Genomic DNA, 22,811 nt, shown 5'->3' with positions numbered 1-22,811 from the left:
TAGTTCCATTAACTTCAAAGGAGTTATGCTGATTTATGACAGCTGAGGATGTGGTCCATAATTCACACATTTTTTTTTTGTGGTCATGCTGATGAATCTTTTGACAACATTTTAACTTATCATTTACTGTTCATTACCAATTAGTTTGAACAGTAACTCCAGTTTCCCAGTGTGATATCAATATTATGCTGTAGTAATAAGAGATGGTTGAAATGTTTTCATTGAAACTTTTTACAACAAAAAATGTCTTTTGACAAAATGGAAATTTTAATGAGAATTTCTGTCCTTGTCAAAATTTGTCAGGTTTCATGGAAAAATCAAAATAAAAAAACTGAAAGGGTTTTTTTCCAAAATCCAAAAAAAATTGATGAAAATTTGAAATTTTTCACAAAAAATAAAATATATTTTTAAACCAGCTGTAATGGTAACTTTTTTTATTTTTGACAGTATATTTATATATATTGTTTTTGTCCACCTGATGATAGATATAGATTGATCGTTGAATGTGAGCTTAACTAACCAACAAAAGAATTTTCATTATACATAAGGTATTCTTATATTGAAAATAAAACTTGAAAAAATGTTTTCCCTGCTTTCAGTTAAATCTATAGTGCCAGGTGCTGGTGCAGGACAGAAGTGTAACATTCTCCTATTCAGGGATCTTCTTCACCAAAGATGTTTCTAGTGGGGCTTTACCCTGCTCTCCAGCTCCTTTGCACCCATTGAAAGCCCAATTTGCAAACAGTTATGCCCACTCTTGACTTTACTGCTGTGAGTAGTTCTATTGATTTCAATCATGGGAGTAAAGTTAAGTATATCTCTAAGTGTTTGCAGGATTGGGGCCTTAGCTGATGCCAAGGGGAAGTAAGGCAATGATGAATAGGGCCCATAGAAGGTCATCTAGTGAAATATTGATATTGTATTATTTATTTAACAATGTAAGCTCATTGAGTCAGAAGGCTAAGCTCCTTTATTTTCTGTTGAGCTGTTGGTGTTCAGCAAATAAAGAAATTAATTGCTGTTTTAAAAGAACAAACCAATGAATAAGATCACATGTTGCATTCCTATAAAAGGCCTTCTCAAGTACTGGAAAGCACAAGAGAACACAGATTGAGCTGTCATATCTGTGTAATACATTCTCTGTCATATTTCATTACTTCTATAATATTTTTATTATATGTTTAATTTATATGTTAAGACATTTGGCCCAATCGGCTCTTACTGTAATCAATGGCAAAGATCTCATTGATTTCAATGAGCAAAGGATAGGCATATTGTAATACACAGCTACTGAAGAACTACTTTATATTCTCCCCCCCCCTCCCCCACTCCAGGGTATTTTCTTGTTTTCACTGATCTGGTCTGTAGGAGCTAGCTGTAAGGAGGATGATCGACTAAAATTTGACAAGATGGTGCGAGAAATACTTGGTGGACCAATTAGTGAGGAAACAAGAGAAAAATATAAATTGCTGAGTGGTATTGATCAACTATCATCAAAGAACTTCACAGTTCCGTTTCCTACAGAGGGAACAATTTATGAATATCGGTTTCTCAAAAAGGTGAGGATTACAAAACAAAATGGGGACACCCATTCTTAAGTAATCTTTTTTTTAAGATTATATGGTATCATTTCTGTTGCACAGATTCTCTCATTCATTATGAATGGGTAACAATACCTCCTACCTGTGAAATTCAGAGGCATTCCATTGTTGTTGCTCCAGGACTAAGCTCTGCCCATCAACTCAGGTCACCAGAATTTCTACTTCTGGTGGTGGAACAAATTGACAATTCAGTTTCTACCAACCACTTGGCTTTACAATTTTTTAATTAATTTTCTTGCAGTAATGGTTTCATTTCAGTTCCTGAATCTTTGCTGCCGCTCATCAGCTGAAGAAGCACTGGAATATTGAGGCTCTAACCCTCTGATTTCTCCAGTACAGCACCGCTCGAGTGGGATCTCTCTGCTCCTCATCCCAGCAGAAGAGAAGCCATGCAAACATTGAACCAAGTCCTTGAGGTGCTATAGATAGCTTTTTGGGAACCTCAGAGGGTGAGCTATGCCCTGCTACTGCAAGCTACTGATCTTTACTGATCTCTGCCAGGGCATGGAGCTTGTGAGGATGAACTATGCTGTGCTGCCAAAAGCCACCAACCTTTCTGAGGGCTTTGAGTTGGAAAGCTGGGCTAGGCCTCAACCTCCCACCCAAAAGCATGACTCCACCATGGGAAGTCTCAACAAGGGCCTCAGATATAGCCATTCAGAGGAAAGGCTTTTCATATACTTGGTAAGGGACCCCTGCTTGGTGGCAAGCATGTGGTGGCTCATCATCTAGGGAGTAAAAAGAACGAGGAATACTTGTGGCACCAAGTACTCCTCGTTCTTTTTGCTGATACAGACTAACACGGCCACCACTCTGAAACCTGTCATCATCTAGGGAGTATGATCCTTGCTTGGAGTGAGATGTCTTGGATTCTGCGTTGGTCAAATCATTGATGTGATTTGTGACCAGAGCAATGGCTTCTAATAATTGATAGCTATAAGAAAGCTGTGCTACACCCATGAATAGCAATCAGTCATCCTAAACAGATATCTTGTGCATCCAAAGGTGCAGGGGGGCAGTTTGGGGAAACAGAGAAATTAGTAGCTGAGGTAGCAGGAAGCCTCAACCCTCACCATGAAAGCCAGCATAGGAATCCTTTGGTAACTACTAACTCCAAGGATTAGCATTACCCTAACCCAAGGGAAAAATCTGGAGAAGAAGCTTCCAAAGAAATCCAGATTAAGTTTTCCTTCAAACCAATAAATTTGTCAGCGTGACAAAGAGCATTTGTGTCTGAGAGCTCAAAGTTCCTGTACAAGACTCTTCCTTTTGCTCTATCTTCTGCATCCAGAGTCTTAAGAAAAGGTTCTTAGTAGTTACACCAAGGCTTAGGTCACAAGTTATGCATATGTACACGTTCATAGATAATGTCAGTTAGTGCCATGTGATCAGAGAAACAGGCCCATTCATAATTTTTCAGTGTATAGCTCCAGAAACCATTCCATTCCAGGTAAATTCTTCCTTCCACAATTATTGGAAAATAGTTCTCCCATCATTTTGTACTGTTGACCCTTTTCTACTTGAGCAGCAAGTCATAGTTTGGAATAGAAATTGGCGATAGACATTTTTGATGCAGTTTTGTTTGTTTACAAAGAATGTACAAAGTTCTGTGTCTCTGAACCAAATAGCAGAAAATAGCTTCTTTTGCGCACTACACCAAGAGCACACTTTTTAGCCTACACTGTAACCCAAAAAACCTTTCCCCAGGTTTCTTTCAGGATAAGCCACATATTTCAGCTGTTCCTTCAGGTGTCTCTTTCAGTCTGTTTTCATTTTCTGAGTATTCTCTCCCCACCTCCACCCTATAACCACCTCATCTCAATACCCAATTGAACCCTTTGCCTAGCTAGTGCTAGTTTCTGGGAAGACTCTGTTAGGCTTTGTTTTAGGTGTGGCCCCTTAACTGTCTCTTACCATTGTCTTAAATGGTGGATGCATCAGTTTAAAGAGGTTTTAGCTCAAGCCGTATCAAGGTTTCATCCGGCTCATAAGAGTAGCAATCCTTACTACCCCTTAAGAAGGTTGTGGCATAAATAATTATTCCTGGTGTTCTGAAGATATATCCCACGTGTATGGAATATATTTGCCAGTTGTACCCTGTTCAACTGATTCTGTCCAAAATGCCAGAACCTGAGGGCCTCAAAGTTTTTGCAGACAATCTGTTAAAATCATGCACAAGTTGGCATGGTAAGCATCTGGGAATACTGGAGGAGTTAATGCTCCCTCTACAAGTTCCCCACAGGTACTGTGCGGAAAAGTGTATGAACCTCATCTGGGAAAGATTTGCAAAGTAGGTTCCATTTCTCTGCAGAGGCATCACTTGATAGAAAGGTGGTGTTCTGAGGCTTCCCCAATAATTCCTTAAATTGCAAATATTTTGCTCTATATGGGGGTAATTCGTATTTCTGTCTATTATTCTACTCTGATAATAATTAAAACTCTGCTTATCCTTTTTTTTGTCTGTTTGTATGATTCACTACTTACTACTTTCCTTTGTGATGAATGAGGAGAGAAGTTGTGCAGCAGAATGAGAAATTTCTTACCTGATGATTTTCTTTCTGTTATCAACTTCTTTCTATTCATCTCACTCTGGTAGTCTGGTAAATGTCAGGACTATAATTTGTTAACATATTGAAATCTTTCTCTAAAGGGATACTTACACACAATAATTTCCTTAAGGCTAATCAATAATTACAAATTGTTGTCATAATGACAATAATTGGTTACTGGAGTATTTCTGCACCTTTAACGAAGTCTTCTGGTGGCTTGAGATGAAGGGTGCCTCTTAGTCCTGGACACTCCAGCCACATTCCACTCTGAGTTCCATAGAGAGGTATTACACATTAGTGATGAATTAGGAGAGAAGCTTCTAAAAGAGAGAAAATTATCAGGTAAGAAGTTTATTATTTTATTTTTTCTAGTGATAAATTGGCTTGAAAAGCTCCAGTAACTGTTTGTTTTCTTTAGGACAAAATCTTTATCTTTATGTCTTTGCTCATATAAGCAGCAGCTGGTTCTCTGTATTTTTAAGTACTCTGAATTGAAAGCACAAAACTGGTTAAGTGTAGTCCAATTTTTGATACTGAAACAAACATGAAAATAACAACTTTTAGTAGTGATTATCCTTTAAGTGTTCATATATAATACAATCCACCACATTAATACAGAGCTTTTTGGTTTTATTGCTGACTATTAAATGTTTGAATATTCATATAATTTAAAACAGGGAGCAGGATTATGGGAACCCTGGGTGGAAACACTCAAATCAGCTCCTCCTATATCTCGAGATATGATGTTTAATGAAATCCTTGTTCCAACTCTGGATACTATTCGATACTCTGCGCTAATGGAGTTGCTGACAGTGCATCAAAAACCTTCCATATTTGTGGGGCCAACAGGAACTGGAAAGAGTATCTATATTATTGTAAGTGGGTTTTTTGAAATTGTATTGTTTAAAATGTGTATGGTGAAGACTAAACTGCCAAAATTGTGGATAAAATCAAATCAAACAAATTACTGGATATTAAGATGTGAAATTATGGCTAATATTTTTATTTATTAAACATGTAGATCAGAGAAGTTCACCAGTTTTTATTTAAGGTCAAGTAACAGTACTGTGTTCATCCTGTGTAACTGTGAGGGGAAAAAGAAAATCTTTTGCTCCTCATATATGATACACAGCTTGGCTTTTGCTGCTTTTAAAGTTTGGTGTTCACCCCTAATGGCAGTGAGATAAATAATAATGATATGGTATGAATCCAGTAAATAAAAATATAATTTGTTGAATTATGCTTGTATGTTATGCAAAATATTTCTGAGCAAAGAAATTCAGCCTTGGGGTTCTGCTAAAACACCACTTAGGTCCTGATTCAGAAAATCATCCCTATGCAGCAAAGAATGTAAGCACGTGCATAATCTTAAATCCTGTCAACTTTAAAGTTAAGCAGATACTTAAGTGCTTTGCTGAATTGAGGCCTTAAGGTGTCATGATTTATTGGCATCACCAGAACATGCTGATAAAACTTGAACTTTATATTATTGCTTCTGTTGTATTATTCTATTATAACTTTACTTTGATTACTGTGATCGCAAGATCCTTTAAAATTCCAGTGTATCATTGGTGCAACTGTGTAGACTTTACTAATTCACCAAGTAAAGTGAGTGTGCAGAGTAGACAACAAATTCCAGCTGACATGATTTTTGAGTCATTTAGGCTCACTTGAGGGAGCCAAAGAGAGCTTGACTGACAAAAAACAGTTTATAATGATTTGTTCCTTGTCAAAATAATCCTATGGATTACTTTTAGCAAATGGTCTATTATATAGTGCTTGATTATATCTCAGATTTCTTGATAAGTCTGTTTTCTGTTTATTGGACATTTAGAAGGTGATAAAAACAAGATCTTTGTCTATCAGGGCTTTGTTTATCAAATTTTATGGAGCTGAGAGGCAAAATAGTGATACACACATTGATTCTGCAATTAAACTCAAAATAGAGAATAAACATGGTTTCAAGAAAAAATATAAGGTCTTACAGTTGAACTGGTATAGTGTATTCAACTTTGAAGAGTCTGTCACTGTTTACTGTGGAAAATATCTACTGCAATATACATCATAATTTGTTTGGTATAAAGAGGAATTTTGTTTTAAACAAATTCAGAATGCTTTACATTACTCTAAAAGTTATTATAATTGCTTTGGATAAATATTAAAAATAGAATTATTTTCACTATAGTTTTGCTTACCTTTAGGAGTGCAAATACTAAACAAAAATATCAAAGGATTACTTTTTCGCCAGCAAAGCTCCTTTGAGTTAAATTCAGTTATCCATTTATGTGAAGTTAGAGAGAGACAAGATGGGTGAGGTATAATATCTTTTATTGGACCAACTTTTGTTGATGAGAGAGACAACCTTGCCTCTCACCAAGAGAAGTTGGTCTAGTAAAAGATATTACCTTACCCATCTTGTCTCTCTAATATCCTGGGACCAATATAGCAACAACTACATTGCATGAAGTTATAGATTCATTATCCAGGACATGTATCGTTATGATCTCAATCAAACCTCTATTAAAATTCTCTGAAGACTTATTGTTAACCTACAAACATTTCTCTCTCTCTCTCTCTCTCTCTCTCTCTCTCTCTCTCTCTCATCCCCTCCCCCCACCATAATTGAAGTGTTAATGCAATTAATCATTGTGCTAATGCTATCTGTGATTAGACCAACTCTTCACTGGAGTTATTCAGGAAAATGGCTTTTTTCATTAGTGCTGATTCTGATTTTTATAAATTCACTTACTATTCATTAACAACATTGGAAAATTAAAATTACAATTTAGGAATATAGCGAGCTTTGTTTAATTTAACTTTTATGTTGTCATATTGTTAAAATATTAGGAAAGTGTAACTGAATAATCAATGAAAGTCTCTGAAATACAGTTGCTGAAATTTTATTACTGGTGAAAATGGAAGTATAATAGTGTTGTCTAGCGCTGACTTGTACAATACAGGCTTTTCCAAACAAATTTTGCTTATATCTCTCATTCCTGATCTGCATCTATTATGATGAAGGGTAAAATTCCCCTCATTTTGGGGGGCTCTGTTTAATGTTCTCTGCTCCACTTAAATCTCTTGAAACCCCTCCTCTCGTGGTAAGGGTGCATTGGTAAAATAGCCAGGAGAGGACCCCCCCCCCGTGCTCTCTAGAGGTGGAGTTCTGCACTGGTCCCAGAATAAGCACCGAAGGGACCATTAGAGTGGGCTGGGAGAGGAGCTATTGGATGAATGCTTATTCAGATTAAGTAGTCCCAAACCTCTGAATTGGTGGCCACTGTTCCATCCCATAGGCCATAATTGCAGCAACAGATGGCCAATGATACAGTTCCTTGGTCCTATCTATGAATTATGAGGAGGTATATTCTGTCCTGGAATTACCTGGGGTAAAAGTCAATCTAATGGACTATGATGATATTGTGAAAATCTTGTTACAGGTATACAAATTAATACTAGAACTTGAGCATTCTGGAGGAGGAACAGCAGCAATTTTAACAAGCTGTGCCATGTAGCTACATTTGAGAAATTCATATTTGATTACTATATTTAGGATCTCCTTAGCCACATTGTTAATTAACTCAAAAGTAATCTGTTGTGTTTTGCGCACACTACACTAGTGGCGCAAAATTGGCTCAGTAATATTTGACACTACATTTCATAGCTATTTTAAAAGATCACAAAAACAAAAGTATGTGCAATTAAGAACGTGCAGCTAGATTTATTAATTTACAATATAAGTCTGTTTAATCTAATCTTTTACAACCTGATAAAGGAAAAGTTTTTGAAATATTACATGCTTGCAGAAAATTTCTGATGTGATGCTAGAAGAGCAGAAATAAGATGGAATCTAGTAAACTGAAACACAGTATGCATGCAGTTGTCTAATCTTGTATAAAATCCCAGTAATTGAGCTTGCATGGAGCCTAGGAGACAAATTCCACCCCCTAACCAGAAAGCAGACTCTGGGGCTGCAGCATTGTATCTCAGTAGCCTCCAATCGAGCGTATAGGATAAAAGAAAAGGAGTACTTGTGGCAGTACAGCTCACTGAGCTGTAGCTCACGAAAGCTTATGCTCAAATAAATTTGTTAGTCTCTAAGGTGCCACAAGTACTCCTTTTCTTTTTCGAATACAGACTAACACAGCTGCTACTCTGAAACCTAGGATAAAATAGTGGTTACTGGAGATGAGGGGAATACACTTTCCAAGTTAGCAACAACTCACTTAGGAATCCTCAGAAATTAAATATTATTTGACAAAATTAGGGTAGGAGTGGCAGCAGATAATAAACGGACACATAAATTCTGTCTTTTAAACCTCCAAACCCCAAAGGAGTTAATTAAAACATAGCAAAACCGTCCTTTCCCCCATGTTCCCAACAAAGATGTCATAACTTATTTCTGTGATTTTTACACAGTAACAAACACTACCAGTACAAAATTATTCTGTTCTTCTGTCTACATTGAGGGTGTTCATACAAATATTGGTGGTGATAATAGTCAAGTTGAGGGCTGACGTCACCCACTTTTATCCATTTGTATACCTCAGGAATTTAGGGATGCAACTGCAGACTCTTAACTAAGGTTCAGTAACACAGATACATCACAAACTTGAAATATTATCCTATTTCCAGCTCATGGGTTTACTTATATGGGAGAGTAGAATAAACACTCTTCAAAGACAAGTCCTTCTTTCCCATGAGAGAGGCTTGAACTTCAAAGTCAGATTTGGAGAAACAGAACTTCCTCTGTTCACTGTTACATTTATCTATTCTGCATTGTGATTACATCTTGTGAAAGACTACATAGAAACAGATGCAAATACTTATGAAGTCCATCACTACAATTAGCAAACAGAAACAAGTATGCACACCAGTCCTAGAATTTCTGAGATGGTGGACACAATAGCAAGAAGCCTTGCCTGGAGGAGTTTTGACAAAAAGGAAATTCAAAGTGTTCACAATAGATATAAGTATATTGGAGCCTACCTAATCAACCAAGAAAACTGCTCAAAACAAGAAGAGAAGAAACACATTTCCTTGACCTAAAGGCAAAAAAAAAAGTACTTCTAGCATTCATGGAAAGTTCAGAAGGAGAAAACGACATTGTCTAATAAGACAACACTTCAGCAGTTGCATATCAACATAAACAGGAAGGAGAAAGGATCCAGTCACTGAAACAAAGAAGTAATAGGTGAAATCATGCAAAGTAAATCTAGATTCCCAAAGAATTCTTTACAGGAGTCCACAATGAAAAAAGGACTGGCTACTCAAAGAGAAAGCAAACCGTCCAGACAGGTTCCTTCAAATATCAAACAGTTGGAAGTCTCTTGGCTGGATCTGCTCACTATAAGGGAAAACAACTCTACAATTCAAGAGAGAGAGAATTTGGAAGCAAAAGAAATACATAAGTGCCCCAAACCCATGGTATGTCTTCCTAAATCAAAAAATGAAGAAGAAACTAACCAAAATAGTAATGGTCACTGTAAGGATGCCAAGATGACCATAGTTCTTGGATCTAGTGGAAATATCAGCACAATTTCTACTATTTGTTAGACAAGACCTTCTCAGCCAAGGACTTCATTCATGTTCAGAATTTTTAAACTTGATAACCTGCCTTTTGAAAGGGAAATGTCTGCGAACAAGGGATTTTCATCCAGCTCCACTGACTTTTTATTTTTTAAAACATCTTTCTATTCAGCAAGTATATTCCAGCATCTGAACCAGATTTTCTTTCTGATATAAGTATAGAATGCAGGAGTTCCAGCAGCTCTGGAATACTTACTAGAATTACATGGCATAGACTGGGACTTCAAGACAGACAGACACTCTCATTCTCACTCACTCTTAATGAGGTGGCAAGCACTCAAAAGTTTGAAAGTGTCCCATGTTGTGTATGCCTTACAATACAGTCTTCAATTACATGATCTGTATTACTATTTTTCCCACAGAACTCCAGCCTCACTCAGTACACAGGATGGACCTGCTCAGGGATGAATCACAGATGTCTAGCGAAGAAGACTATCTGTAGGATCCCTGCCTCATTTGTTGCCGAAGTTGGAACATGTCATGAATGAGGCAGGGGACTGCAAGAAAAGAAAGGATAGTCTTCTGGTTAATGCAGTTGAGCACTGCCCTGGAGAGTTGGATTCTATCCCTATCTCTGCCAAAGAGTTCCTGTGTAATGCTACGCAAGTCGCTTAAACCCAACTTTTCACCAGTGGTCACTAACCAACTAGTATTTCTCATTTTCTCATTGCCTGACTTGAGACTCTGGGGTCTGACTTTCAGAAGTGCTGAGTGCTACAGCTGCTACTGAAGTCAATAGGAGCTGAGCTTTGAACATATAAAGAGCTATATAATGCTAAGGACTCTGAAAATCAGGCTCTCAAAATTGGGCACCCAAAATTAGTGGATGTTTTGGACCTGAGGCCTGGTCTACACTACGAGTTTGTCGAATTTAGCAGCATGAAATTGAATTAACCCTGCACCCATCCACACAACGAAGCCATTTTTGTTGACATAAAGGGCTCTTAAAATCGATTTCTGTACTCCTTCCCGACAAGGGGATTAGCACTGAAATCGACATCGCCATTTTGAATTAGGGTTAGTGTGGATGCAATTCGACGGTATTGGCCTCCGGGAGCTATCCCACAGTGCACCATCGTGACCGCTCTGGACAGCACTCTGAACTCGGATGCACTGGCCAGGTAGACAGGAGAAGCCCCAGGAACTTTTGAATCTCATTTTCTGTTTGGCCAGCCGAGCTCATCAGCACAGGTGACCATGCAGAGCTTATCAGCACAGGTGACCATGCAGTCCCAGAATCGAAAAAGAGCTCCATCATGGACCGAATGGGAGGTACTGGATCTGATCAGTGTATGATGAGACTAATCTGTGCTATCAGAACTACAATCCAAAAGACGAAATGCCAAAACATTTAAAAAAAATCTCCAAGGCCATGATGGACAGAGGCTACAGCAGGGACGCAATACAGTGCCATGTGAAACTTAACAGGCTCAGAGAAGTGTACCAGAAAACCAAAGAATCAAACGGACGCTTCGGGAAAGAGCCTCAGACATGCTGCTTCTACGCTGAGCTGGAAGCAATTCTAGAGGGGGCCGCCACCATTACCCTGCCCCCTGTTCATGGACTCCGATGATGGGGTACTCTCTGCCATGCCTGAGGATTTTGCGGACGGGGAAGATGAGGACGACGAGCTTGGGGAGAGCACACAGCGTACCGTTCTCCCTGACAGCCAGGATCTTTTTATCATCCTCACTGAAATACCCTCCCAACCCAACCAAGCCAGAGAAGGGACCTCTGGTGAGTGTACCTTTTTAAATATAATACATGTTTTAAAAGCAAGTTTTTTTTAATGATTAATTTTCCCTGAGTACTTGGCATGCATTTGTGGCCAGTACAACTACTGGAAAAGTTGTGTCTGGGGATGGAGCGGAAATCCTCCAGGGACATCTCCATGAAGCTCTCCTGGAGGTACTCTAAAAGCCTTTGCAGACGGTTTCTGGGGAGAGCAGTCTTATTCTGTCCTCCATGATAGGACACTTAACCACGCCATGCTAGTAGCAATTAATCTGGTATCATTGTATGACAAAGCCTTGCAGCGTATGGTCCCGGTGTTTGCTGACATTCAAGCAACATCCATTCTTTATCTCTCTGTGCTATCCTCAGGAAAGTGATATCGTTCATGGTAACCTGGTTGAAATACTGGAATTTAATTACGGGGACATTCAGAGGTGGCCATTCCTACTGGGCTGTTTGCCTGTGGCTGAAAAGAAATCCTCCCCGCAGTTAGCCAAGCAGTGGAGGTGGGGGGCGGATTGGCACTGAGCTGATCACGTTTGGCTAGCAGGAATCTTCCCTGATACCAGCCATGTGGTGGGGGGAGGGATAAAGTGATCATCCCAGAGAATTGGATGGGGCGGGATTAGTTTGGTTTCTGCTGCTGCACGCTAACATGAAAACCACAGCACTAAATGGCCAACTCAACGGGCTTTGCTTGGTATGGGAAAGGAGGGCGCTGCTGTTATGAAGGTTGCAGAAGCTGAAAGACTATGGCTTACCATGGCCGCCACAAGCTGAATTCTGTTGCCTGGCACTGCGTGTGTGATCTCTGACACCAAAAACACAGGCATTCAATATAAGATGCAAAATGCGACCTTGTACCAAAATCACATGTGCTATGTAATGTAAATAGTGTTGTTCACCGTGAAAGAGTATAGCTATTGTTCTGTAAAATGCATCTTTACTCCCTATTTTTTCTTCCCGCGGCTGCAAATGTTTCAAGCCTCCCACCTCTGTCCCAAAGGCTATCTCAGATAAGACGGGGAAAAAAAACGCACGCGTGATGAAATGTTCTCTGAGCTCATGCAGTCATCTGGCACTGACAGAGCTCAGCAGAATATGTAGAGGGACTCAGTAGCACAGTACAGGAAAGTGGCCAATGAACGTGAGGACAGGAGGGATGATCGAGATGAGAGATGGCAGCAGGAAGATCAGAGGAGGCAGGATGCAACGCTGGGGCTACTGTGGGATCAAACGGACATGCTCTGGCAGCTGGTGGAGGTTCAGGAACGGCAGCAGGATCACAGACTGCTGCTGCAGCCCCTGTTTAACCACCGTCCCTCCTCCCCTAGTTCCATAGCCTCCTCACCCAGATGCCCAAGAACATGGGCAGGGGAGGCTCCGGGTACCCAACCACTCCACCCCAGTGGACAGCCCAAGCAACAGAAGGCTGTCATTCAACAAGTTTTGAAGTGGTCTTTTCCTTCCCTCCTCCCACCCAGGCTACCTTGTGAGTTATCTCCCTATTTTTATAATCAATTAATAAACAATACATGTTTTTTAAACGATAGTGACTTTATTTCCTTTGAAAATAAGCTGTGATCAAAAGGGGGGACGGCGGGTTGCTTACAGGAAATTAGAGTCAAGGAGGGTTTTCGTCAAGGGGGGCAGGTTTTCGTCAAGGAGAAACAAACAGAAGTGTCACACGGTACCCTGGCCAGTCATGAAACTGGTTTTAAAAGCTTCTCTGATGCGCAGTGCTTCCTGCTATGCTCTTCTAATTGCCCTGGTGTCTGGCTGTGTGTATTCAGTGGCCAGGCGATTTGCCTCAACCTCCCACTCCTCCATAAATGTCTCCCCCTTACTCTCACAGAGATTGTGGCGCACACAGCAAGCAGCAATAACAGTGAGAATATTGGTTTCCCTGAGGTTTGAGCGAGTCAGTAAATTGCTCCAGCGACCCTTTAAACATCCAAATGCACCCTCTACCACCATTCTGCACTTGTTCAGCCTATAGTTGAACAGCTCCTTACTACTGTCCAGAGTGCTTGTGTACTGCTTCATGAGCCATGGCATTAAGGGGTAGGCTGGGTCCCCAAGGATATCTATAGGCATTTCCATGTCCCCAACAGTTATTTTCTGGTCCGGGAAGTAAATCCCTTCCTGCAGCCATTTAAACAGACCAGAGTTCTTGAAGACGTGAGCACCATGATCCTTTCCCGGCCATCCCATGTTGATGTTGGTGAAATGTCCCTTGTGATCCACCAGTGCTTGCAGCACCATTGAAAAGTACCCCTTGCGGTTTATGTACTGGCTGCCCTGGTGGTCTGGTCCCAAGATAGGGATATGCTTTCCGTGTATAGCCCCACCATGATTAGGGAATCCCATTGCAGCAAAGCCATCTACTATGACCTGCACATTTCCCAGAGTCACTACCTTTGATAGCAGCAGCTCATTACTTGCATCACAGCAGCCCCCACAGTAGATTTGCCCACTCCAAATTGATTCCCAAATTGATTCCTTGCAAGCTTCCACAGGGCTATTGCCACTCGCTTCTCAACTGTGAAGGCTGCTCTCATCTTGGTATTCTTGTGCTTCAGGGCAGGGGAAAGCAAGTCACAAAGTTCTATGAAAGTGCCCTTAGACATGTGAAGGTTTCGGAGCCACTGGGAATCATCCCAAACCTGCAACACTATGCGGTCCCACCAGTCTGTACTTGTTTCCCAGACCCAGAATCAGCATTCCATGGCATGAGCCTGCCCCATTAACACCATGATCTCCAAATTGCAGGGGACTGCGGTTTTAGAGAAATCTGTATTCATGTCCTCATCACTCTCGTCACCGCTCTGCCGTCGCCTCCTCGCCTGGTTTTTCAGGTTCTGGTTCTGCATAAACTGCGTGATAATGTGGGAGGTGTTTACAATGGTCATAACTGCTGCGGTGAGCTGAACGGACTCCATGCTTGCCATGCTATGACGTCTGCTCAGGCAATCCAGGGAAAAGGGTGCAAAATGATTGTCTGCCGTTGCTTTCACGGAGAGAGGGTTTACTGACAACATTTACCCATAACCACCTGTTACAAATTTTTGGCCCCATCAGGCATTGGGAGCTCAGCCCAGAATTCCAGTGGGCAGCGGGGACTGCGGGAACTGTGGGATAGCTACCCACAGTGCATCTCTCGGAATGTCGACGCTTGCCACGGTACTGTGGACACACACCGCCAAATTCATGTGCTTAGTGTGGATGCATGCACTTGACTTTATACAATCTTTTCCCAAAAATCGACTTCTGTAAAATCAGAGTAATTTTGTAGTGTAGACAAGGCCTCAGTCTCTCTGTGCCTCAATTCCCCATCTGTAAAACAGGATACTACTGCCCCCTCATCTCACAGGGGTGTTGTGAAGATAAATTAATTAATGTTTGTGAAGTACTCAGGTATATAGTGATAAATGCCATAGAAAAGCCAATGAGGAAATTAATAACTGTCTTCAGAGCAGGGTTAGAATAATGTATAATAAATAAGGAATCACTCAGCATACTGAAATGAAGATAAAACATGTAATAGCTACTCATTACGTGGGCACCATCCATCCTGTGCACTGAATAAGGGAGGGGCTTATAGTTTTGCATACATAAGTGCCTAACACATGAAATTAGAAACATAAATAATAGAAACACATTTATTTAAAGTAAGTGATGGTATAGGGTAGAGTATGTTTTCCAAAGCTTATGAATTATAATCAAAAGGAAGCTTGGTCTTGTCAAAAGCATACAACTTTCTGTATTTGAATGAGAAAGCAAGATAGTGTTTTTTTTTTTACATATATCTGTACATGTTATTTCATCTGTCTAAAGAGTTGTCGGGCTGTGTAATGGAAGGCAGATTTTGTTAGCATTTTGAAATTATTGACTCATTATTTTGGGATATAATAGTTTTTTTTATTCAGTCACTGAGTAGTACCTTTTTCATCTTAATTTTGTCATTGGATTATTAAAATAGTTTTGGGGTACTGTTTTAAAAGGATCTTAATTTGCATGATGAACTCGTTGGATCAACTCTAATTCATCATACAGAATTGACAAGAATTATGGGGCAAATCCTGCTTCCACCACTCTGTTTTGCAGCATGATGGACAATGGAACTAGTACAATGGAGTATTGTTGCTCTAGGCAGTGGGACAGGATGCAGTCCACTTAAAGGGACTTCCAATGCTGCAAGCTTCACAGGGTTCTATATGTACCAGCATATGGGATGGGACTGGGGAGAGGTGGCAATATCTGTTAAATCCACAGCTGTATGGATTCACCAACTAAATCTCCCTATCATGAAAAGGGATGGGAAAGCAGCCATCACAGAGGCTGCTGCAGGAGCAGCCTCCAAGTGGCTCTGCTCATGCTGCGTGGTCTGGAGTGGGAGACTTGGTGCCTCCTGATCACAGCAGAACCCCCTACTCACAGCTTTTAAATTTGAGATTTGAGAGGGGGAGATGGTGTGTAGACCAATAGACCAGGTGGCAATGGTCTATTAATTTTCTATGGCAGGTTTGTTGTTCAGGAATTAACCTATTGTAGATCTGGATAAACTCCTTCCTTGTGCTATGTGGATGTCTTACATGGGAGAAGAGGGAGAAGGAAAGTTTTTTCTTAATTCTGCACAGAACTGCAAACTTACACTTGGGAGAGCATTACATTGAAGCTAATATGCATCTTAGCCTAACATGGCCCCTAAAGTTATATCCTGAAGGCTTGGGGGCACAATCTGGCCCCTCTGTATACTGGTGTTGACATAATATGCCAGAGGTGTGAGCGTAATACTTGTATTTGGAAGAGTCAATAAGCTCCAGTGCCCATTCCCCTTACCAGTTTCTTTGAGATATCCTCAAAGTCCTTTATGTCCTTCCAGGCTGACAACCTCTACTTGTAATGTGAGTATCTGTTTTGATATTTAAGAACAAAATGAATACTTGTGGTATTAATTACAGTGGTATTTAGTCTGTGATTAAAAAATATTCACGGGTTATTAGTTTTATGATGGAATGAAACAGTGTTTAGGAAGTCTTCGTTTTATGGTCTTTAAATTTTATATCTTTCCTCCTCCTCCTTTCCTCCCCCCTCAGCATGATAAAATTCACTAAATGATAAAAGATCCTGCCTCAACATTAATGGCCTAGTTTTGTTCTGTAATAACTTTACTGAAGAACTTTTGTGAAAAGGAAGGAAGACTGTGACTACATCTACACTACAACCGAGATTGACGCTCTGAGATCGATCCACTGGCGATCGATTTAGCAGGTCTAGTGAAGACCCGCTAAATCGACAGCAGATCGCTCTCCAGTTGATCCCTGTACTCTATTTCTGATGCGAAGAGTAAGGTAAGTTGACGGGAGAGTTTCTTGAATCGACCCCCCCCCCCACCAGGGTGTAGACCCTGCAGTAATTCGACATAAGGTACGTCAACTCCAGCTACATTATTCTCGTAGCTGGGGTTGCGTAGCATAGGTTGACTTATCGTGGTAGTGTAGACATAGGCTAAGAGTGGAAAAAACTCTGGATACACCACTGTGTTCTTCAAATGTACATAGCAAAATTTTCTACAGAAATTCATCATCATCAAATGTGCATAGTCTACTGAGGACTATTGTGCCAGTCAGAGTGATCACAGTTGATTCCACAATGCCTGGTATGGTGCCGTGAAGTTCCGAGATCTGGCTTGGTCCTGCAAATCTCTGGGGCAGCCCCAGGGTGATAGTAGGTAGGGTAAAGATGTGAAGGTAAAGCCCCTTCACTTGTCAATGAGAGTTTGAGAGCAAATTGTGCTGGGGTGTTTTTGTCTATCCTGGCAACATGGCCAAAGAGCATGCAACACCACTTTTGAATGTATTTGGCTATTGGAGGAAGGCCATGTCTCTGCGAGATTATGGCATTTCAGACAAAGTTGAACCACTTTATGCTCAGGATTTAGTGCTGACAGTGCATATGAAATGCTTCTAGCCTCTCCAAATCTGCGTCTAAGAGGGTCCAGGTTTCTGACCCCAAATGGAAATACAAGGCAGTACTCAGGTGTGATAGATACTGAACTTTGTCTCAGTGCATTTTTGCATCCAGAGGAGAGACATGGACTTCATGGAGGAGGTGGTGATATTTAATTGTCATAGGACATCTGATTTGCTGCAGTCATTTGAACAATGCTTGCAGCTGAGGTAGACAGATGCCTCAACACTCTCCATGGTGCTTAATCCCTTCTGCACCAAGGTTTCTGGTGGCCCAGATCCACGGTTCTGGACCTTGATCTTCAACCCTGAAGTATGGGCAGTGTTTTGGAAACCTTGAAGGGCAGTGCTGAAATTCTCTAGCTCTTCATTATCTCATAGTCAAGGCAATGTTGTTGGCATAGTCTTGGTCAGTGAACACTTTTTGAAGAAGCTTGATTCCGATATGTGGAGTGTCAAGCCCTAATATCCAGTCAATAGCTCAACAAGTTAGTGCCAGGGTGAGAATACATTCCTGCCACACACCTGAGTTTGTGTAGAAATGCGGCAAAAGCCATGAACCAGTGCACATACTTGCACTGGTACCAGTGTGAAGATAAGGAGTACTTTGTGGCACCTTAGAGACTAACAAATTTATTTGAGCATAAGCTTTCGTGAGCTACAGCTCACTTCATCGGATGCATTCAGTGGAAAATACAGTGGGGAGATTTATATACACAGAGAACATGAAACAATGGGTATTACCATACACACTGTTACGAGAGTGATCAGGTAAGGTGAGCTGTTACCAGCAGGAGTTGTTTCTGAGTGGCTGAACTTTGTCACTTTGTCCTTATCCATAACTATTTAATATTTGGGGACAATGTATACTTTCAAATCAGCGGCACTGCGATGGGTACCCGCATGGCCCCACAGTATGCCAACATTTTTATGGCTGACTTAGAACAATGCTTCCTCAGCTCTCGACCCCTAATGCCCCCTTCTCTACTTGCGATACATTGATGACATCTTCATCATCTGGAAAAGAAGCCCTTGAGGAATTCCACCATGATTTCAACAATTTCCATCCCACCATCAACCTCAGCCTGGACCAGTCCACACAAGAGATCCACTTCCTGGACACTACAGTGCTAATAAGCGATGGTCACATAAACACCACCCTATACCAGAAACCTACTGACCACTATGCCTACCTACATTCCTCCAGCTTTCATCCAGACCACACCACATGATCCATTGTCTATAGCCAAGCTCTATGGTATAACCGCATTTGCTCCAACCCCTCAGACGGAGACAAACACCTACAAGATCTCTATCAAGCATTCTTACAACTACAGTACCCACCTGCTGAAGTGAAGAAACAGATTGACAGAGCCAGAAGAGTACCCAGAAGTTACCTACTACAGGACAGGCCCAACAAAGAAAATAACCGAACGCCACTAGCCATCACCTTCAGCCCCCAACTAAAACCTCTCCAACGCATCATCAAGGATCTACAACCTATCCTGAAGGACGACCCATCACTCTCACAGATCTTGGGAGACAGGCCAGTCCTTGCTTACAGACAGCCCCCCAACCTGAAGCAAATACTCACCAGCAACCACACACCACACAACAGAACCACTAACCCAGGAACCTATCCTTGCAACAAAGCCCGTTGCCAACTGTGTCCACATATCTATTCAGGGGACACCATCATAAGGCCTAATCACATCAGCCACACTATCAGAGGCTCATTCACCTGTACATCTACCAATGTGATATATGCAATCATGTGCCAGCAATACCCCTCTGCCATGTATATTGGTCAAACTGGACAGTCTTTATGTAAAAGAATAAATGGACACAAATCAGATGTTAAGAATTATAACATTCAAAAAACAGTTGGAGAAAACACTTCAATCTCTTTGGTCACTCGATTACAGACCTAAAAGTGGCAATTCTTCAACAAAAAAACTTCAAAAACAGATTCCAAGGAGAGACTGCTGAATTGGAATTAATTTGTAAACTGGATACAATTAACTTAGGCTTGAATAAAGACTGGAGTGGATGGGTCATTACACAAAGTAAAACTATTTCCCATGTTTATTCCCCCCCCCCCCCCACACACACACACACTGTTCCTCAGACGTTCTTGTCAATTGCTGGAAATGGCACACCTTGATTATCACTACAAAAGTTTTTTTCCCCCCACTTTCCTGCTGGTAATAGCTCACTTTACCCGATCACTCTCATTACAGTGTGTATGGTAACACCCATTGTTTCATGTTCTCTGTATATATAAATCTCCCCACTGTATTTTCCACTGAATGGATCTGATGAAGTGAGCTGTAGCTCATGAAAGCTTATGCTCTAATAAATTTGTTAGTCTTTAAGGTGCCAGAAGTCCTCCTTTTCTTTTTGCGGATACAGACTAACACGGCTGCTACTCTGAAACCAGTGTGAAGATAGTGCACCAGTTTTAGCAGAACATTTGGGACACCAAATCCTTTCAGTAACAGCGAAAGTGTTTACCTATCAGCAGAATAAAAAGTTGCTTCAGTGTCTATATATGGTATGTGAAGCAGGCAATTAAATTCTCAATGCAGCTCAACCAGAAACTGGAGGGTAAGGACAATATCCACTGTCGACCACCCAGGAATGAAACCTGATTGCTGTGGATAGTAGTGTCTGGTAAGTGATGTCCTGCCAAGCAGAACAGTAATAAAAAGCTTTCTGGGAACCAGTAGCAATGAGATTGGCCTGTAGTTGCCAAACTTGATGTCAGATCTCTAACCCTTGAATTATGTTACCCTGTTTCCATTTTGCTGGTACAATGTCTGGTGCCCATACTTTTAAAAACATTTGATTCAGGCCAGTGCTCACAGATTCCAAGGAACCTTTGAACAGCTCATGTGGAATACCATCAGTTCCAGCAGCACATCCATTCCATAACTTTTGGAAGGCCTTTCATATTGCCTTGAGTGATGGAGGCTCTGTTTTGGTCCCTAGGTCTTCATCCATACAGTTTGCCAGATCACATTGCTCTGGGCAGTCATCAGCAGGTACATGGTTCTACACACTTTCATAATGTGTTTTCCATCTTGTCCATTGATGAGCAGGAAGAGCCATTTGGTTTCATCTTGAGAATATTAGAAGGCTGTTTGTGGCTATCAACCACACATGAGAGAGCCCGGTAGACAGGATGCAGAATATTGTGCTTTGGGATGTCCTCTGCTTTATTGGTCAAGGAATTTAATGTAGACTTCAGTCACATTTTGATATGGCCTGAAAAATGCCTTTCAATCACTTACATTCTTGGACATCTCCCTGCTTGGGTGTTCTGATTTTTTTCCCCTAATATATCAAAGGGCTCTTCAGAAAGCCAAGGTTTCTTCACAACCCTCTGAAGCTGATTGTTTCAGTGGTGGCATATGATATAGCATTACATATCAGCTCCAGGCAATCTCCATGTCATCCAAGAGGGCATTGAGATTACTTATGTGATCTTTGACGGCCTGTGTATATTTTATGGCTTCAACAGGATGCTTGGAAAGATGGTAGAGATTACTTTGTGGACATCTGGTTTGCGAGGGGTTGGATAACGCAACAAGAGCTCAGCAGCAATTAGTCAATGGTCTGAGTTTGCTGGTGAGATTTCACTATGTGGTCAGTTTCTTTCATGGCATGTCCATTGATTGAAATTCAGGTTCAGCAATGGTTATTGAGGTGCCTAAACCAGGAACCTATGACAGAGAAACTCTCGACAGCACACGATGTCAGAAACTGAATGGTGTGGTCACTTGGAGGATCCAAGCCAAATGACCTATCACGATTTCATACCCCTTTCAACCACAATCAGTTACACCATTGAAATCTCTGAGCACTAACATTATGTCATGTGGTGGAATTTGACTGGATTTTTACTGCCAGCTGGTGGTAGAATGCATCCTTTTCCACAGGTGATGTATCTTCTGTTGGCCACAGCAACAGACAGCAGTGTTAAAGCTGAGCATAAAGTAACCATGAGAAGATGTGGTTCTATGTGGTTAAGATCTGTGCTAGAGGTCGACTGATAACTGCCACACCTTGACTATATCTGGACTATTGGAGTGGAGAAAGGTTGCTGCTTCCACAGTAACTTGATCACTTTATGGCAAGTGAGCTATGATGCCAGTGATTATGATCTTGTAGCAAGTGAGTTCTTTGACTAGTGCTGTCTTGTACTCGGTACCAATCAGTTTTAACATGTTCCATGTAGAGACACGCAATAAGCCAAGTGGGATTTGGGTCTTGCTCACTATATATGCATGTGAAACACGCCCCTTCTTCTGGATCTGGCAATAACAGGGGCTTTAACCCTGGTGCTGCCATGACTGGCTGCCCATTTATTTACTTGAGTATTGGGAAACTAGAAGGTTTTTTCAGAGGGGTAATCATCCCCCTTCTCAGGAATTCTTCTGCCAAATGCCACTGGTTCCTGAAGGTGTGAATGACCATTTGGAAGATCTAGTTCCTTTTCTGCCTTGTACAATCCATGCACTAACAGTCATATCCCATCCACCTTCACCATCATTGGGAAATTTAGCCCTTATCGTCTGGGTCTGTCATTGGCCTTCACTCATTACCCTGAGGTCTTTGTGTGTGCTACCAACTGAAGCTGAGGCTTGTGTGGGCAGGGATGATTACACTTTAAAGTAGAGCAGGTAATGCTGCTACTACCTACTGCATAAATACAAAAGTTAAATCATAAAATCTCTCTCTCTCTCTAACGCAGTATATGATAAGCTTCTATCTGATAAAGATAGTGTTTAGTTCTGTATCCACAGACTGATAGGTATGCACTCCTTCTTTGGGAATTTTGAAATGATCAAAAGAGAAAAGTAAATATGGCTGTTACCCTGCATGAAGATTATCACCTGCTCAGTCACAATACTCTGTAGTTTCCTTGAGTTGTGATCATTATTTTTTCTGTTATCTTTTATCTTTGCCTTTATAAAAGTTCAGATTTTTCTATCCAGGGTAGAGATTAAATATTCTTTTTGTTGCGTTTATTATGACTTAGATCTAAAAGGTGTAATCTGACAAATCTAATAGCCGTTGGCAGAGATTAAAACAGACATTTGAAAAAAATGGTTGGGCTCTTTAAAAAAAAATTATATTTCTCATTGCAAACATGTGCGATATAGTTTTTTGTATTATTTGACTACAAAGGGCCAGATTATATCCTTTTATATTCCCATAGAGGTGATGAAAGGAGGAAAAAAATCCGCTCCTTTGAACCACATTTGTCAAAGGAAAGAGATTGTGCAAACATTATCCTTTCCTTCTTTTGACTCTGTAAAAGGCCCCCATGCACAATCTTTGTTCATGTGGCTTTGCAGCTT

At 40.8% G+C, this 22,811-nt stretch overlaps 1 protein-coding gene across 1 annotated transcript in view; it reads left to right on the top strand.

Moving 5' to 3' along the window:
• Positions 1-22,811, top strand: part of DNAH7 (dynein axonemal heavy chain 7) — a 308,475-nt gene that overhangs the window by 154,915 nt on the left and 130,749 nt on the right. Inside the window, exons 34-35 of the mRNA XM_038420958.2 lie at positions 1,335-1,559; positions 4,828-5,025. Coding sequence (XP_038276886.1) covers positions 1,335-1,559; positions 4,828-5,025 — 423 coding nt within the window. The remainder of the gene's footprint in view (positions 1-1,334; positions 1,560-4,827; positions 5,026-22,811) is intronic.

Source organism: Dermochelys coriacea, chromosome 11 (genome assembly GCF_009764565.3).
Source record: "Dermochelys coriacea isolate rDerCor1 chromosome 11, rDerCor1.pri.v4, whole genome shotgun sequence".
NCBI lineage: Eukaryota > Metazoa > Chordata > Testudines > Dermochelyidae > Dermochelys > Dermochelys coriacea.
Note: the sequence above shows the minus strand (reverse complement) of the source record. Positions and strands in the feature narration are given on the sequence as shown.